Source organism: Nylanderia fulva, unplaced genomic scaffold (assembly GCF_048542155.1).
Source record: "Nylanderia fulva isolate GAGA-0341 unplaced genomic scaffold, ASM4854215v1 Scaffold69, whole genome shotgun sequence".
Taxonomy (NCBI): Eukaryota; Metazoa; Arthropoda; class Insecta; order Hymenoptera; family Formicidae; genus Nylanderia; species Nylanderia fulva.
Window position 1 is genome coordinate 395,843 of NW_028190797.1, and position 20,697 is coordinate 416,539.

Genomic DNA, 20,697 nt, shown 5'->3' on the forward strand with positions numbered 1-20,697 from the left:
TACACTGTGCGAATCTATATAGGAAACATGTATATTCGTCCAATTTGTGTATCCTCGATCCTGAAGCAAAGTAAAAAAAAGTTTTAATTATAAATAATTCAACGGAATATAATTAGAAGGTCGACGTGAATATAATTTCTATACGTATCTCGCGCATATCTAGTTACATCAAAATGTAAAAACTATACGCGTAGAAGTCCGAATACATAGCCGACGTATATTGGATTAGAAATTGGATGAACGCGTACGTACAATTAACCCAAGTGACCCGATGGAATTTCCAATTCCGCATTCGGGAAGCTAATTTAATTATCCGCCCTTTGACCGTCGCATTTCTCTTCCAAAAGTGTATCAATGTAATTGAGATGGTAATTAATGAAAAATCTGGCTGATTTAACGGTTCGTTTAAGCAGTATTTTGCCTTCAATTTAGAGAAATAACACAGCGATACAGTTAAATACATATTATATCATAGAAACACATTTTCTACATGAAAAGATTGTATTCTCGAAGTAAAAGGTATACTGTAAAAACCTTTTCAACAGATATTTTTAAGTGTTTCGACAACATCCTTCTAAAAACTAAGAAAATATTCTTTGTAAATAACAAACGGTATTGTTGCAGCAACGTATATGATGATAGAGTGTTGCAATTTACAATGCAGTGCAGTATTTGTCACTAAATGATTTCAGTTTATTAGAAAAATAAATATAAATAGCTTAAAAAAGAAAATTCAAGCGACTTAAGAAGTATTCCTACGAATAAGTATATATCGCGTAACATAACCTAATTTAATCGTTATCATTTAGTTTCGTATCTCGAGCTATATATGTATTATGTTTATATTTTCTTGATGATTTTTCTTTGGCTGTCAGTTGTAAAATAATATACTCGTTTGTTAATGTAAAAATAAATCCTATTTCGTTTGCATTTTTATAAATTAGAAATATTCGATACTAATATTTTTAGGGGATTTCCCTCTTAAGATAAAATCATTCTTTGGCGCCTATTTTAAAACAGGGTATATATAGGTTTTCTAATAAGGAAATAATTTTTAAAATAAGATATTGTAATTTTTTTAATATATACTTACGCGCACAATTCTATGTATTATATATTTTTAATATGATTATAAAAACTAACGAGTCGAAAATCTCTCTTTATATTTTTCATATATATCTTTATATAGATATATATGATCTATATATGATTTATCTTTATACCCATACAGCACCGATAGATTGCAAAAACATTACGACAATCTTTCACCGCAATATTGCAATATTGCAAATTTACTGCAAAATGTTGCTACATCATTGCTGTTGAATTGCAGCAATGTTAAAATGTCCGCTTTTTGGAAGATTGCAACAAAATATTACAACAATATTGCAATGTTATGAATTTGCAATAATGCATTGTTATTGCAACCATAAACTAATGTTGCATATACAGGTATATAAATGTAAATAAATCATTAATATGAAAATACGTTGTAATTAATTTATATATATTACAATATATAAATTATAGAATTTGGATTACATGCAATATTTCCGAAATATTAATGTCATGTTGCTACAAGTGTGCTGGAATTTTGTACACCTATATCTCTGCAATGTCTTTATAATGTTGCATTGCAACTTGCAACATTGCAACGTTGCTGCAATATAATTGCAATAATCTGTGCTGTATGGGTATTTATATATTTTATATATCTATGTATTACATCTTTTGAAATATACTCTTAACATATCTTTTCTGAAGATATATTTCTACTATCCACATACAAGATTAGATCTAACAAGTAATCTATAGTAATCTCATTGGCAATCATACTTAATCGCTATAACCATCGTTCTTGAGGTCGATGTTAAGCGTTCTACGTTTAATTGAAGTCCTTGAGGGCAGGTAGATAAGACCGTATGTCTTCAGACAAGGATGCGCGCCAGAAATTCGCGGAATAATATAGAGTGATCCATTAAATCGGTCTCCCGCGGAATTTCCATATCTATCTTGAGCCGCTTAACTTAGCGGTGATCGAACACGGGAGGGATCCTTTGATCCAGAGTAGAATCGGTGTTGTGCATTATTAAGGATGCTCGTTTACCCCGAAGGAGCGAAAGAGAGACAGAAGGGAGTAGGGTGAGAGGGAGGAAGATGCAAGGGAGAAAGAGAATAGGAGAATGGGGGATAGATAAGCAGGTGGAGGAGAGCACGGACAGTACATTTCGATTATGCGACGTGCGCATACGTGTGCTTGAATGGGATGCAGCTGCATCGCTGTTGCAAATTCCGCAGCCACTTCGGCAGCAAGGATTCGCGAATGAGGAGAGCACTTGCAGCCGTTTGGCATTGCTCGATCTCCGATAAGCAAAAAGTATCTTCGTGCCGCGATAAACACAGTCCGAGGACTGCGGACAGAATCGTCCACTTATCCGCCTTTATATTCGCGCCGCAATTGCGTCGATCGAGAATACTTAAGATAATAAAAAGAACTTTTCTCTCTCTCGATGACTTTCATAAAGTTAAGCTTTGATAGAATTAGCTTTGCTAGAGAGAGCACCTTTATTTATTTTATGATTTTTATTAATTATTTGATAAATTTTATTTTCTAGGATTTAAGTAATAATTTAAGAAATAATATTTCATATATATTGTCAAATCTAGAACAGTTATATTCGAATTTTAGATTATAAGTACATTGCACCTGCAAAGTTGGAAATAGCATTTAAAATGTACTTTACTCAAAATTTAAAAAATTAAGGATTTAGAATTCAATGTATGATTTTGAAAATCCGAATCAAATCCAATTATAAAATTGTATTTTCTAGGATTCAAATAAGAATTTAAGAAATAATATTTCATATCTTGTAATTGTCAAATCTCTAGAACAGTTATATTCGAATTTTAGATTATAAGTACACCTGCAAAGTTCGAAATAGTATTTAATAGTATATTGTGTATCAAGTGCGGAAAGTTGACAATTGGTCACGAGTGCGACCACCCCACACGAGTGAATAATTGTCAATTCTTACGTGATACATATACTATTTTGTATTACAAGAGCAGGCAAAGTGACTTTGTGCGCGTTTTCTGTGCGCGAGGTAGCCGATCGCACGCCGCCATCTTGCGGCGGCACGGTGCGGGAATAGCCATAGGCAATGGCTTTGAATGCGGCTTATTCACTCACCGCGTCGTCGCTAGATGGCGGCGTGGGAAATCGGCCGCTTTCCGCATAGAAAACACGCACACAAAGTGCCACTTTGCCTGCACGTGTAATACAAAGTACTTTGCATCGTAAAGAATCGAATTTTTTACAGGTAATCGAACTCTAACAATAGATAAAAGAAATGTATATATGTATAATATACTTGCTATACTTTCACACACTTTCTATCCTACTCACACACTCATTTATCTATCCCTACAATTTCTCATAAGTATTCATAAAATTTGAATATACTTGATTCGAATGTATTATATTTAGAATTACTGCTCTTGTTTCTCCAAGGGTTATAGATAGTAGATCGCACTAATCTCGTTAAAGTTCGAGTCTACTTGAGTGGATTTTTTAAAAATTATGATTCAAAACTATATACAAACAAATTCTAACCTACTTATAAGACACTTAATCCTATTGTTAATCATTATAATACATATTAAAAAATAAATATTAAGTAATTATATATTAAATTATGATATAAACAAATAAAACACATCACGTCTTTCATTATTCGCTTGTATTAAAATTATTCCACAGTTAGACGTTAATATTATACAGATTTTCTCTAACAATTTGTGTATACTTTCAAGAATCATTAGTGATTTCGAAATAAGAGGATGAAGCTCAAGTATGCGCATTCGTATCGATTCAGCTGCTTTCTGTTCACGGCGAACATGTGACGGAGAAATTATTCTTATTCGTCGAATCCGACCGCAACCGTTAAATATCGTTAAGAGGATCACGCCTCACCGGCGTGGCTGCCTTTGTTCCGCAATTCTAAGGGAAAAACTTTCCTTCAAATCGTCGCTTGCGACTTTTAAATGTCCTTTGATATCGGCTCCCGCCCTCGCGGTAAGGCGCACGAAAGGGGCTCTGTGGAAAAAAAAGAAAAAATAAAATAAAATAAAACTGCATGATGGCGCCTTTAAAGGTACTCGAAAGGGGATTCATAAAACGAGCTAAGACGTCGATTTCCACGTCCTTTCTCTCTCCTTCTTGCACAAACTTCTCTTTGTAGCCTGTCTTTGCGGCACCGCGTGTAAGTATATTTACGATACGCGATGGCGGCTTGTTTCAATGTAACAATACCGCATACACAGATATACCCACACACACACACACGCACACACACACACATGCGACACGTACAATTTTCTTTGCAATGCGCGATCATTACGGGTTTTTCGAGAAAAAAGCACAGGAGGAGACAAATGAGATAAACGTGAGGACTTATTTCGTTTCTGATAATATTCTATAAAAATAAAATGATCGCTCGTATTAAACAGTAGAATAAAAGCAAAATTATATAATCAGACGAAATTTTATTTTGTTAGATAAATGTTTATACTGATTCCTAACAGCACACATATCCCGATTACGTTCAGAGAACGTCCTAAGAATATTCGAATATCCTCTGGATATCCTCACAGAATGTCTAATATCTGCAATGATAGGTAAAAAAATAAAATAGAATTATCTGTCGTCAAACTATATTTTGTTACAAACGTATTAAATATTTCTAACTTTACAAGAATTCTTTTGAAAACTTTTATTTAATATTATATAGTTTGAACACATTAGAAGTCAGAATTTTTACGTTCAAATATATCAAATGATTTACCGGTGCGTGGAAAAGTTTCGGGATGATATGAACAATTAATCGTCCCCAGGATAAATGTCGAACGACAGAAATAACTTGACAGCGCTCTAGGATTTGTCGAAAGGCTTGCGATTATTAACTTTGTCGAAGCGTCGGAAGCTGCGCTGTGCGTGCAAAAAGCCGTGGTTTCCGCCAATAAAGCATGAAGGGAGCTTGACGCGCTAATGGAACGAAATTACAGAGACGAGAGGCAGTCGATATATATAGAGTGTTCTATATTCATTGTGCCGTCTTTTATTTGCGAATTATTCGACCAATCCGGTGTCACCTTATTTCGAGCAATATTATAGATGCACTATTACTGTTTATAACGATTAATAAAAAAATTTTTGAAAATGAAATTTCAGAGAAATGCAAACGAAAATAGAATCTTACATTTATTGCATTTATGCAATTTTTTAGCAAAATTTTAAAATCTTATTTATATGTACATACATATACAGATGGCGCCACTTTTGAGAAATTTATTGATCACCACTTCTTTTAATAAAAACTTTTTTTTAAACAAAAGTTGTAGTCTCTCATCGAGAAAATTTAACCATATGTATTAATTAGAATTTTCTTGATGTGTCCATAAGTTATACAATTTATTAATTTGGAATATTAGTGTTACACGCCGAGAGATACTTTTTCGAAAGTAACGCCATCTGTAACAATCTGTAAACAAATTGATATTGCTACCTTATGTTTCTCGTAAAATCAAACAACTTTTGCACAAAACATTTTTGTGTAAAAGACCCTAACAGCACACATATTCCGAAGACGTTCAGAGAACATCCTGCGGATGTTCGAATATCTTCTGGATATTCTCTGAATATCTTTCGGATATGTTGTGCCTTATTAGAGGATATATCCTTTAATAAGGAGACGCAAAGAAAAAGATATTTAGAGTCATTTACATGTCTCACCCTATACATATATATTATAATAATATATAAATGATAATTGCATAATTAAGTGTTCTGTAGTAATATTTGGGAATATTAAAAATTAATTGAAGAATTTTTATACGATGTCCATACAAAATGGCACACCCTGTATACATCAGAGAATCCATCTATAAGCGTTCCTCCGCTGATGATCGCGAAAGTTATACGGAAGGCTTCCGGCGAATGAATGGTATTTCACCGTTTCCAGCCCCCTTTGACTCTCCTCTCCTCGCCCAATGTTCCTGTCGCTCTTCCACGATGGAAGCTCGGCAGCCCTCGTCACCATGGACCATTTACCAATACCCATTCGCCCTTCTTTTATATATATGCCCGTGCTGTCCGCTCTAGATGGAAGAATACCGACCACTTTCTCGCGTTTTTCGTTGGACAGCGACACTTTACTGACATTTTCCACTCTCTCTCTCTCTCTCCCTCCCCTATCGAAGCGACGATCGACCCAGAATGTAGTCAACTTTTCAAGATAGGATAGGATAGGTAGGTAGGGTAGTACACTGGTTCGAGCGATTCGTCTCGGCGAATCGAGACAGGGCTTGTGATCCATCAGCTGGTAATTGACAGTGAAATAGTTTGCGCGCGTAGAGCATTTATTACACATAGCTTCGATATCTCGGCCTCTGTGTTATCGGTCGCAATTACTTCGAGCATTGATGATCGTGAAGCGACGCATTCATAGAAATTATAAAGTATTCAGATATTAAATTACATTATTTCATCGAAGTAACTTTTCACAATACAATGTACAGTATATGTCTCATAAGACATAGTATATGCACATATTTATATACCGATGTATGTTAGGAGACAAGCTTCTTTTATATCGGGGACTCTTGAACGAATAAGTAAAAGAGCTCTTCTTCTATAATGCATTATACAGAAGGTCTCAATTATATTGCTTGATTTTCTAGAAAGTGACATATTTAACTATATATTCCAAAATATTCGAAGAAAAAAGATAAATCATTCGCAGTTAGGTTAGGTTCTATAAATCTCCTTCTATTTTTTCTACAAATCCTCTATTATTTTTGTATCAAAGACAAGAACTCAAGTTGAAAGAGAGGTATTATTTTATCATGTATGTGAGAATCATATATATATACGAACTTATATATGAACCTCAAATATACTGAAGCATAATATGAAAGAATCATTTCTTTCAAAAAAAGATGTCGCAAAAAGAATCACTTGGGTGCATAAAAATGTAAATCCTAATTGGAAAAATGTTACTTTTTCCAATAAAACTTCTTTTTGCATACGGAATGCTATCTATCAAACTTGGTCTATTCACACAAACACATTTCTTCAGAGAACATCCAATAAAGCTGCATGCTTGAAGTTGCTTCATATCAAGGATTTGCAAGAATTTTAATTTAATTATGAAGAATTTGGATGTGCTAAGAAGATGGTCAAAATCTATTAGAGGATATTATTATTTAAAGATGGATTCTAAAAATCAAGATTAGATTCTTTAAAAGGATAACAACTCAAAATATCGAAGTTATTTTTGCTATCTAGAAGAAAAAATAATATTAAAATATTAGACTGCTGGCCATCAGAGTCACTCAATCCAATTAAAATCCAATTAAAAATGCCTTCTTAATCTGGGGATTAATGAAGAAAAGAAGCTGTGCGCGCATGGATAAAAATTGTACACGATAAAACAATTATCTCAACAGATTTGTTTGATATGACGATCTATATCTATATTTTGAAAATATATTTTGAAGCTGTAAAATTAGTGAAAAGTGTGCTTTGAAGATGTCAGACAATAATTAAGTGGACAGTTTATTGAGCAAAAACGTGGTAGTATTAATTGAATAAAAATACATATGTAATTTTTTTCATTTTTTGATATTAAATTTAAACCAAATTACAACAAAAAGGGCAAAGAGCCGTAGCAAGAAAGTCGTGCTATTGTATAATAATAATAGACTAATATGACATGTAAAATAATACGTTTCGGTTTATTTTAAACTATCTTCAGTTATAAAAATTAGAGTTACAATTCATAATCAATTAGATATCGAGTCGCAGTAATATAACATAAAAAACGCACGAGATATACATTAAGTGTCGCATTGCAATTGGACCAAATATTTAGCCTTAGGATCAATAACAATTGATAACTGCATGGAGACATAACAACCGGCAGAAACCGGGAGAGAGCGTGTTGTTCTTGTCACATATATACTGAGAAATGCCAAGAATTCTAAATTTAAATGTTATATCAAATTTAGTATTTTATTAGACATTCTATGAATCAAGATAAAACGAGATAATATACATTTTATTGATTAAAATTTCCTCTACGTATGAAATATGATACTTGATATATGTATACATGAGATTTCCAACATTTCTGTAAATATAAAAAGTGAAAATATAAAATATAGTACAATAATATGTAATATATATATATATATATATATATATATATATATATATATATATAAATTTAGTTATATTACACACATTTATTGTATATATATATATATATATATATATATATACCATAAATGTGTGTAATATAACTAAATTTATATATATAAATATATATGTAATAAATAAATTGTATAATAAAAAAAAATATATATATATAAATATAAAACAATGAAATCCAATGACTCTTCAAGAGGTTTTTCTATTAATACACAGTCTTGCGTACACAAAAATTTTTGCAAGTCGCGAATAAATGATAGTCTCTTTGAGACAGAATGGTGGTCGTTTCCAAAAGTTGGCGACAGTTGTAAGGAACTCTCGGACGAGGGAGCGAGCGATTACGAAACGACGGTAACGGAGTTAGACAATCTCCGGGCAAACGATAATTTGACCCGACGGAATAAGTGCCCGGGCAACTTCGAGATTCATCGCGCACAGGAATGAACCCATCCTCTTTCCTCTTTCCTCTTTCCTCTCTCTCTCTCTCTCTCTCTCTCTCTCTCTCTCTTCACTCTCTTCCTTTCTCTTTGCCATTTTACACGGCATCACGGTCGAGCAGTCGGGCTTCCGGGCTTCCTGACATTGCGCTGTTGTTTACGGTGTACTCGCGCGATCCTCGATTATCTACGTCGCTGAGAATTAGTCGCTCGCCGCCGGCTCGAATTTATTCAGAGGTGCTTCCTCGGAGGAAGCTCGCACGTCCCGACTCGTGTTCATCGAGCTAAGAGAGAGAGAGGGTTATAGAGTCTCTCGATGGCTTAACAAAGTCACGAGGCAACGAACCTGTTCTTTCATGCCGCGAAGCATAAGGCCAGATATAGATTATGGATCATGCGAACGATACAGTTTCACAGCAATTATGCGAGATAAAGTCATTGCAATTGAATATTTGGAAGAATAGGAGATACACTGCGAGAAAATTGTGTTCTCATTTTATAAGAATGTTCCACTTATTTTTAAAATACTCCCCAGATAGTAAGATACGTGATTATGACGTCATTTTTTAGTCATTACCCAGAAAGCAAAATGCTAGCAATATGCGTGCAGATTGACAGCCAAGATCAAAATTCTATACCAAAACCATAGCCATCTGTAGTCGCATTAAGTTCGTGTTTTGTCGACAAAATCTGTTGACAGGCAATGTGAGCAGATTGGCAGCAAAAATTGCGCAGAGTCTATTAGCAGGCTCTGTCGCATTTCTGGCAACAATTTGCCAACATTGTTTGATAGAGCAATTTATTGGGTCTTGATTCAATTAGGTTATGTTAAATGTTATTAACTCGTGAACATTTCTTTTAAATCGCTCAAGTTTTCTTTTTCAAGTAATTATTAAGTTCTCTCATCCAGTCTTCCAATAAAAAAGTTAAAGAACATCATACTGTAATTGATAAGATAAGTGCTTACAGCGCAATTCAATAGAACTTGTTAAATACATTTTCCAGAGTGATAAGTGATTTGGTTTGTAAACGTCGTCATCACAATTATTGTGAAAAATTTCGAGATGAAGAAGAATTTCGCAAAATTTCACCGGAAGGGGTGATAAGTAAAATGTAGATTCTGATTGCGCCTCGCTCCGGGGAAAACTAGTGACGATTGTCGTCCGGGAAAAGCGCACAATAGGAATGCTCGGAGTCATTTGCGACGACGCATTGAAGAGGAGCTGCTACTTCGGCGAGAGATGCGAGGAGTGAGGAAGAGAGTGGAAAACGAAGGATCGTCAACCATACGTTACGAAAAAGATTATCGATACCTTGTCGAGACATCTCGTTTTTACAGGCTAATCCGTTTTCAAAAGGAAATCAATTGTATAGATCGTTATGCGACAGAATAAAGGTTGTCGTTTATTTACTCGACGAATAAAGATTGTCGTTTATTTTCTCGGTGCTAAACTCTTAATGAGAAGAAAAAAAGAGATGGATTTTGTGTTTAAAAAAATCAATGAAATTGCATTTACTTCGAATTATGTAAGAAAGAAGTATGAAAATATTTATAATGTAATAAAAAAAATAATCTAATCTAAAAAACTAATTTAATAAAATAATTATTGTTGTTTAAAATGTAATAAAACAAACAAATAAAAAGTAAAAATAATAACCTAACAAAGAAGTGATTGCTGTAATGTGGGACAAGGAGGAAAAGAAAAAGAAGAAGAAGAAAATAAAAAGATCACGCATTCATGCGCGAAACTCACAATCAGTAGAGAGGAAATGCATGTAAACCGACAGAAACGTAAGATGGATGAAGAGGAAACTGTGATATAACGTTGATGTTCAACCCAATTATCCGGAGAGTATCTAAAGTCCACTATCTTCTCGTTCCGGAGTAACGGGATAAACTTGGATTCAACTTTGCTCAAATCGAAATAGCTGGCGATATTTTATGGCAATTACACTGAACAAAAGCGCCCTCTACAAGCATTGAAACTTGGATTCAAATATCACTTGGGAAAAGCGTAGCTTTTAACGGAACGATTCCGCGCAATGCCATTTTATACTTAAAAATTGATATATTTTATATTTTATAATTATTATTATAAACTTTATAAATAGTTTATATTTAAAAAAATGTATAAAAATCAACAATTTAACACATTTTTATTAAAATAAACTATAACCTTATACTTTATTATTGTGTGCAATTGTAATGATGTATAAAGAGAAACAATAATATATTTAGAAACTTTTGTTTTTATGAAATAAATTGAGTAATATTTCCATCATTCAAATTAGTCAATCTTTATATTTCGTTCTGTAAGCTATTGTGAAAGTTCATCCAAGGCTTTTCCTTGCTATGGCTCCTTTTATTAACGCATGTAAAATTCATCTTAAGCTTACTCGGGGTTTTATCGTTTCACCAGTTTAAAGACATTTTCAATGTTCCGAGATACGAGTATTATAAAGTCAAATATTGAAACATTGTTCTATTATCAACATTTTGGAAGAAAAATAGACTTCGACTAAAATTCAAAATATAGCATAAATTATTACATTCTATAGATTTATTTTTAAGAGAATATATTCATGAACATGTAATATATTCCATATAATACATATAACATTATAAATCGAAAAAAAAATAAAATACGTTTCCTACTATTATTATAATTTTAGTAATAAATACTTATAAAGAATAATAGATCTTCATCAATTTTAAAAACTTTAATGCAATTAATTTTTAATTTTTAAACTTTATCTTTAAATATAATTCTGAGATTTAAGATTTTCGATGTACACAAATGTTTAGGTTGTTAAGTCTGTTTGGATGCAGAAAGTCACGTCAAACGGTCGAAAGCAAAAGTGAATCGAAAGGAAAAGGGAGCACGTAAATCGGGTCGCACTAAAAGAAGAAAAAATCTGGATACGTACCTGTTGAGGTGCTAGATGGATGGAGAGACTGCTTACGATAGTGACTTCTAGTACGACCCGCTCGGAACCAGCGGTATTGTTCGCGTGGCAGACGTATCTGCCGGCATCCTCGACGCGGGCCGGCTGTAGCACCAGTACACCAGCGCGCGCGTGTATCCTCTCCGAATTGAAAACCATCGTTGTGCCCGACACGGATTCGCGGAACCAGAGATATGTAGGTGGAGGGTTACCCTGCGAGATGCACAACAGCACGATCGTCTCGCCGGTGCGGATCGGTCCGGGATTCATTCGTTCGTTGAATCGCGGCGGTGACGAATTGCGATGTTCTGAAGCAGGAAAAAGAGAAATTCGATTTGTAGAACAAATTTGTAATGCGATAAATTTAAACTTTTTTTTTCTCTTAATTAAGAGAATTCCTCAGCGAACGACGCGAACTCCGACAATATAATAGCGCCCTCATTTTGGAATTAAAAATATCGGCGATTACCAACTGACTTTTCACATGACGTCACTTTTTGCTATATTTAATACTATTATAAAGAACGTACATATGTGTTGCTGTTTTTTGCTCTATTATATCTACAACGCACGCACACATACGTACGAATCGTAATGCAAACTATACTTTTATATATTGGATTTTTAATCTAAATTTAAAAGATAAAAATGCTTTTTTTCATGTATGTTAATCCCAGGGATTTTGAGTTTATATTCATACAAAATGTATATTTTTTATATAAAGCACATATGATGAGTTGACAGCTCGTCTGTCATTCGAGATGTCACATCGAGATAAAATAGATAAGGAAAATTGTACTAATTATTTCTCGTTTTTTATATAAAATTGAACTTTAGAATCATTAATGTATGTATATTGCAATCGTAGAGAAGCACTTTTAATTCTGTCAAATTAATGTGACAAAAGACTAGAAGTACGAAAATAATAATTGGGGTGGAGGTGGGGGATTAAAAACAAACAATTGTAAACAATCTTCTTAAAATTACATACACTAACAATTGCATTCTCAAAGTAAGACGACAATATAATATAAAATCCTTTTTAAGGGATTAGACCGATATAAAAATCGAAAAATTTCGAGACGACAGAGCAAAACAAAAAGCGACGATGAGGAAGGATGATTATTATGCAAAGCTGACATGGCATTATAAGAACAAAAAAGTTTACGCTATATAATTGAAACTTTTTTTTATTATAAAACTTTTTTTCTCGAAACCACGGTGTCAAAGGTTTTTCGGGATTTACATATTACATTGACTTGAATATTGGTTTTTTATTATCCTTACAATTTTCTTTAAGCATTAACCGCGGATTTTTACAATATCATTATTAATTTGCAAAATATTAAACAATTAATTGACAATTTTTATGTCAAAAATTAAACCAAAAGTTCAAATTTTATTTTCAGTAATTCTGTCAAATTAAGGGAATCCTTTACGATTATCTGTTTTATCGACACAATTGTATATTTTCGTATTACTTCGTGTACTTCTAGGATTTCTCTGTATTAATTTGTCAGAATATAAAATGCTTCTCTACAATTGCAATACATGCATCAATAATCCCAGGGAATCTCGATTTTATATGAAAAATGTGAAATAACAGTTTTCCTTACTTATTTACATCTCGAATTACAGACGAACTGTCAATAACCTCATCATAATATATGCTTTATATAAGAAACCATATACATTTTGTACGAATAAAAAAACACATTTCCTAGGATTAGGAAATACGAAAGAAAGCACTGTTATCTTCTAAATCTGGATTAAAAGTCTAATCAAAATGTGTAATTAGAAATACGATTTGTACATATGTGTGCTGCTATTTTGTCGGAGTTTGTCATTTGCTGAGGGATCCTCTTAATGCGACAAAAGACTAGAAGTATGAAAATAATAATTGGTTGATAAAACAAACAATCGTAAAGGATCTCCTTAAGCGACTTAAAACTAGTGTTCGCCTAACCTGCAACATGTAATATAATCTAATTTAATCATTCAAGACCGCAATCTCGTACTTACAATTATAGTTTATATGTACTATGTCTATACTTTCTTTACGGTTTTTCTTTTCCTTGTGCTGTAAAGTAATGTACTTTTTATTGATAAAGCTAAATCCTATTTTGCATTTTTTTCTATATTTATGTCTATAATGCAATGTGAGACAATTCTTTGGAACCTTTGGTATACAAAGATCTTTCTTAATAGAATGGTTTATGTTTTATTTTAATTATCCTAATTTATTATGATGGCCGACGAGCTTCAACTAACTTCCTGAAACTTAAATTTTCTAAAACTTCCTAATTTTCTGCACAGTTATAAGACTTATTCTTATTGTTATCGATTATAATGGCAAGAATACACGTTCGTGAAATTCGTGAAATTGTCCAATAGTCTCGTTGAGAAGTAAAAAATTAATATTGCTTTATATTATTTTGCAAATTAATTTATAAATTAATTTGAGATAATTAATTTTATTTAAATGCAATATTTGTTTATAACTGTAAAGATTTTATTAGATTCAAGTAGCACTTTTTCCGTAACAGTTTTAAGTTGATGACACACACACATACACACACATATATGTAAATATGTTTAACATTATTAAATTATTATATATGCTACTTATATGTATAGAGAGAAATAATTAAATATTTCAAAAATTTTATTGTTATGTATTATATATACAGGGTGTCTCAGATTTACCGTATCACACGTTAATGGGAAATTTTCCTCAGCGAAATCGTCCGGGCACCAATAATTTTCGAGTTATAAACGATTGAAAATAAAAGCATTTTTGTAAACTAAGCCTTGTAAAAATAAATTATTAACAAAACTACATTTTTTAGTTAATTTCAGGTAAAGTTTACTTTAATAGAATTTTAATTTAAGGCTTAGTTACAAAGATACATGATTACAAAAATTGGGAACATTAAAAAAATGATGATCTTTCTCGACATTTTCGCTGAGGAAAAATCGTCCCCAAATCGCCTCAGAAATCTCCCATTAACGTGTTATACGGTAATTCTGGGACACCCTGTATATATATATATATATATATATATATATATATATATATGTATCTGCTATATAATCAATATAATATGTATAATAAAATTTGAACTAAATTTGAATTTGAAGAAATGACCGATTATTGATCGCACGTTCATTATAAATGTACATCAACTAATGATTGTATTTACCTAATGAAATTCAACATATGCAGATTATCGTTGGCTCATACATTGTTGCAAATTGCGTATTAATAAATGATTAGTTAACGAACAAGTTTGCAGCGTATTTATATCTTAAAAATTTGGATTTCTAAACTTTTGGAAACGCATTATTCTCATTAATTTTGAGAGATCTTTAAATCTCTGCAGAATATTTTATACGATATACGTGTCTTCGTGCCGAGAAGTGTCGTTAAAGTAAGAGATCTCCTTGGAAAGTTGGCTGAGCAGAGACAAAAATTTCGGATTAACTTCATAATGCAACAGTCGTCCAACATTTTTCGAAACGCGAAAATTCAATGAAAAATCTTCATATTTGATATTTTCTATCATTATTAATTTCGGCATATTTTAACACCAATTTCGACGCTGAGAATATTTTAAAAAATATTTCGATCAAATATTTGCTCTATATCGCGGCGTTGCATTTATTTTTGCGAAAAGAATTTTTAGAAAATTTATCTTGGCGAAATGTGTTAAATTTATAATTAAAGCGTCGACAAAAAGAGAAGAAAAATTTAAAAAGTTGAAATATTACTAATGGAGAAAAAATATCGATACTCAATATCATCACTTACATCGTGAACCTTTCAATCATGATATCAGTCATTTTCGAGCGATTGCGAGCGCTGTGTTTAATAAAGCCGCGATACAATTGTCGATATTTCAAAATCCAGGGAAAAATCCCACCCTCGAAAAAAATGTAGGAAAAAGAGAAAAAGACGCGCGCGCTTCCCGAACTATAAATCTCCATTTCACGTGGCAACAGCATGCTCGCGTCATCATACTCGGGCGAAAATCCGCGTGTAAATTTCAGAACGAGCACGCAGAGTTTTATCACGGATAATAGAATCAATAAACTCGAGCTTCGGTTCAGTCACATCGATAAAAACGTCGGAAGCAATTCTATCCGGCCACGAAGGGGTTGGAATTTGCCGATGTCCCGGACACGAAGGGGGAGGGGTAGAAGGGGGAGGATCGGGTAACGATGACGACGACGACGACGATGAAACGAGCGTCCAATTTCCCGGCCGGGACGACGGGGGAGATTGGTATATATACAACCCCCTCGCGCCGAATATAACGGGGGCATTTTATTTCACCTCTCAGCAACGATTAAGCATTTTCTCTCTGTGCAGGAGAGGTTGGGGGGTCAAGAGGTGTTTACCTCCTCCGGACCGATCTCCGGACAGCGCGACGCCGTGGCCTTTTACGACCGCGCGCTATTTTATAATAGCGCTTTGGTCCTCTGGTCGCGGCGTTATTATTGTAATTTAAGCTGATGGCGTATTGATCGTCGTCCATCTCGTTCTCGCTCCCTTGCGCTTCCTCTCTCGTGTCTCGCTCGATCTTGCATCCCTCTTTCTCTGTCTCGCCCACTCTTTGGTACATACACACACCTCTCTCCAATCCTCGGCGTTTCCTTCTCTCTCATTCGTCTCGCTTCATCTCATTCTCTCTCAACAGTACTGTGCAATTCCAGTTTCCATATTCCAGCACACAACCAGCCACCGTCACCACACCCTTGTTCATATCCCCCGTTTGGTGCGCACTCCTCTACGTCTCCTCATTCCTATACGTACATATGCGCGTCGAAAAGTTTTTATGCCATTACATCCCGACTTACGTCCCCTCGACGCGACTGTCAACGTCGTCGTCGTCGTCGTCGTTGTCGCTCGAGCAAACAAAAAAATATGGCTCTGGGGGCTGCGCTCTCTGTTGCGAGTGTCGCAATTACATTTTGCTGCACGCGCTCCGGTGAAAGTTCGCTTCGACAAAAGTTTTCTCGAGCGAGAAAGTATTTTTCTCGCGTTGGTCTATATATTTTGTATTACACGTGCAGGCAATGTGGCACTTTCGGTGCATGTTTTCTGTGCCGAAAGCGGCCGATTTCCCCCGCCGCCATCTAGCGGTGACGCGGTGAGTGAATAAGCCGGTTTCAAAGCCATTATCTACGGTTGAGCCGCGTTAAAAGTCATTGTATACGGCTCAAGCCGTAGGAAATATATTGAAACCAGCTATTCCCCCACCGTGCCGCGGCAAGATGGCGGCGTGCAATCGGCCGCCTCGCGCACAGAAAACGCGCCGAAACAGCTACTTTGCCTGCACTTGCAATACAAAATAGTATGTGTATCAAGTGCGGATTGACAATTGTTCACTCGTGTGGGGTGGTCGCACTCGCCTTTGGCTTGTGCGTTTATCCCCCGCACTCGTGACCAATTGTCAACTTTCCGCACTTGATACACAATATACTATTGTATTACAAGTGCAGGCAACGTGTCTTTGTGCGCGTTTTTTGTGCGCGAGGTTGCCGATCGCACGCCGCCATCTTGCGGCGGCACGGTGCGGGAATAGCCGTGTTCAAAGTCATTGTCCACGGCTGAAGCCGTGGGCAAAGCATTAGATAGCGGCGTGGAAATCGGCCGCTTTCGGCACAGAAAACACGCACACAAAGTGTCACTTTGCCTGCACGTGTAATACAAAATATGTGTATCACGTGCGGATCGACAATTGTTCACTCGTGTGGGGTGGTCGCATTCGCTTTGGGCTCGTGCGTCCATCCCCCGAACTCGTGACCAATTGTCAACTTTCCGCACTTGATACACAATAGGTATACTATTATTTTTATACATACACAATTGTGTATAAATATTCAGAGGACGTTCAGAGAACATTCGAACATCCTCCGGATTTTCTCTGAACGTCTTCGGCATATGTGAACCGGTGGGGTCATCCCTCAAAGTTTTTTAATTTTAAACATTTATTAAGACGGAGTCATTGTTCTCCGTCACAAGAATTTAAAAGAAACGATGAAAAAACTGAGGAACGAAAGTTAATTTTTTAAAATTAAATTGTGACGAAGAAGATAAAAAGAAAAAGAAGACAATCTATTTCTGAACAAATATAAGAAAAATGTTTTATTGCTTTCGCAGAAATTTTTTTTGTAAATGACTGTCCCTAATAGTACATCATATCCGAAAGACATTCAGAGGATATCCAGAAGACATTCGAATATCCTCAGGATGTTCTCTGAACGTCTTTAGGATATGCTGTTAGTGAAAGCAGAGGAGAAGGAACACGATATTCTTATTATTTATACGAATATAAATGTGTCATTTTTTGCTGATTGAGGACAGGTAAAATCGCGTAACGGACGTATTTTATATTTTTTGCATTTATTTTATGCTTTTTAAATTTACGCATTTCTTTGACACGAATTTTCCACATTTTTGTGCTCGATCTACCAAATTCTCGTAGCGGGATGTTCGGGAAAGTTTCAAAATATAACCTTTTTCGTGACGCATCGCTGAATTGGACCAACTGATGCGTCATCATTTCGAGAACTTTTGCATTTTATCACGCGCATGCATTTCCTTATACACGTTTCAATGTCAGTGTGCCCGTTGACGTAGAACAGAAAGGATGCGATATATACGAATTGGACATTTATATGAGAATTTCATCAAAATGTTGATTAAAAGATGACGTGTATACGCAATGTACGTATATTAATATCGTTGAATTACACAGAGATTTTTTTAACAAATTGTGATTTATGCTTTGTCTGCGAAATAATTTAATTTTTGACAGTTAAATATTAAAAATGTCAATCAAATTATGAATATCATGTAATTATTATATAAATTATACAAAATATAATATCATAAATGTAATTATATAATTGTTAAATTTTATGTAATATGCGGTAAAATTACAAAATTTTGTAATTACTTGTTGTAAATAATCAAAAATAAGTATTATAAATTCTTATATTGCAGGAATGACGACAATTCTTTATAATACAGTAATTATAGGGAAAAAAATGCGTTTTTCTCTTGCTTACAATACTTATTTATTTTTAAAACAAAGAACACACATTTTTATACTTTTTAATCATATCACAAGATAATGTACTTTTAAATGTAAACTTTTCAGGAAGCTTTGAATAAATAATGCAATTTATTATTCCTATTATATATTAAAGATAGCAGAATAAATGCGCATGAAAACACGATTATGAAGGAAATTTAAAAGTCTGGGAATGGTTATCGCTCCGAGCGATATTCCAGGAGGTTAAATCACGTTCAAACAAACAAACATCTTAGTATTCTTTGAGTCATCATTTATTGATTGTGCAACGCAAAATCGAGTTTCGAATTTCCTTTTTTAACCGATGCGAAAGGTGAAACCTGCGCGAGCGAAGAAGAGAAGAGAGAGAGAGAGAGTAGGGGAGAAACCACATAGAAAATGATATCGTGCTCTCTCTCTCTCGCTCTTGTGTAGCGCGCGATGTCCAATTAAAGGATTAAGCTCGTGCTGGCGACTCCAATTAAGACTATTAAATATACACCCGTAGCGCACACGTGTATCGCCGTCAAAGCGAGATTTAAATGGCGCTGGCTCGTTTTCTCCTTCTCGCGCTCGTACATATTTGCTTCGAACAAACGCGACATCGCCTCGTTAATAAAGTTGACGTTAATTAACCGTACGAGGTCTTTTATCGCGAATTACGGAACGTACAATATTCCGTCGTGCCTTTTCTTCGTTTGCAACTTGTTTTAAACGTTTTCCCTGCTTTAATCACTTATTTTATATGTCTGATGGATAAATTTAATCGTAAGCGATTTTAATAAGTAATTTTGTATGTGGAAAATAAATAAACATTTTTCAGCTTTTTCTCGAGCAGAAAAAAATATCGGGGCCCTACCGGGACTCGATCCTAGGATCTTTCTTTCAGTAGGCTCTTTCGTCAAAATCATATTTTTCAGATTTTCGAGGTTTCCTTGTGAGTTGTTTATCGCGAAAGTAATTGAAAATAAATCAAGATTTCTCTGTAAATTATAATGCAAATAAAAATAAAATTTAATGAAAGTTATGGAATAACTTTTAAGCGATATCAAATTTGCAGAGCTAAAAAGAAAATCAAGCTCCCAAATCCGCGCTTTGAGGCTTAAGATGAGTTTAATCATTTATGCAAATAAGGGACACTTGCGGAATTAATTGCGCTTGCATTATATTGGCAACCATATTACCATCAAAGTCCTGGTCTCAGTCCATCCGGTCGATGGTACGCATATATAATTTAATGTCATTTGCTGATTGCTTCGGAATTTGGGTCACGATATGCGTCCCGTGCAATTAGCGTCTGAAGATATCAAATCACTTCCCCTCATGTAACATAACTCAAGTTATGCGGCGATTTATATATTATATATATTATTATAGAGTAAAAACTACTCTAATGTGTGTGTGTGAGTTGTTGAGGTGGGAACTGATCGAGATCATTTTACTTGTATGCCAAAATAAATATCAACATATTTTAATTAAACGTGATTATTGTTTGGAAAGATATTACTTTGCAATATTATATTAATAAAATGGAACTTTTGCGTCAAGTTTCAATCCAATTAAAGTATAAACATTTCTTATAAATCGTTCAAACTGTTTAAATACAGCAAAACTTTGTGAAATACAAAAATATTAAAAAATTTAAAGCGAAATTATACTCGTTGCGCATCAAACTTTCGTACTGTTTGATGACGATTTTTTCGCCGTTATATGCTGCGTTTGCATATTTGAACGCAATTTTAATTTGCAGTTAAAGCACCATTTTCGTTAATGATTTATAGCCGTGAAAAATATCGTCTCGCTCAAAACTCACGCGACAAAGCCATACATTTACACACGTTTTATGTCACGTGTAAATTATATTCTACAATAGAGTTGGCATTAGAGCGATGATTTGTTGGCGAGTGTTTCGAATTCCGAATCGCGAGAACTTTTAACGGATCTCTTTTGCAGATGAGTCATT

The 20,697-nt window shown here is 34.3% G+C and overlaps 1 protein-coding gene across 1 annotated transcript in view; it reads right to left on the minus strand.

The window, feature by feature from the left end:
• LOC114942144 (cell adhesion molecule Dscam2) overlaps positions 1 to 20,697 on the minus strand; it is a 250,788-nt gene that overhangs the window by 61,568 nt on the left and 168,523 nt on the right. Inside the window, 1 exon segment of the mRNA XM_085488400.1 lies at positions 11,635 to 11,960. Coding sequence (XP_085344526.1) covers positions 11,635 to 11,960 — 326 coding nt within the window.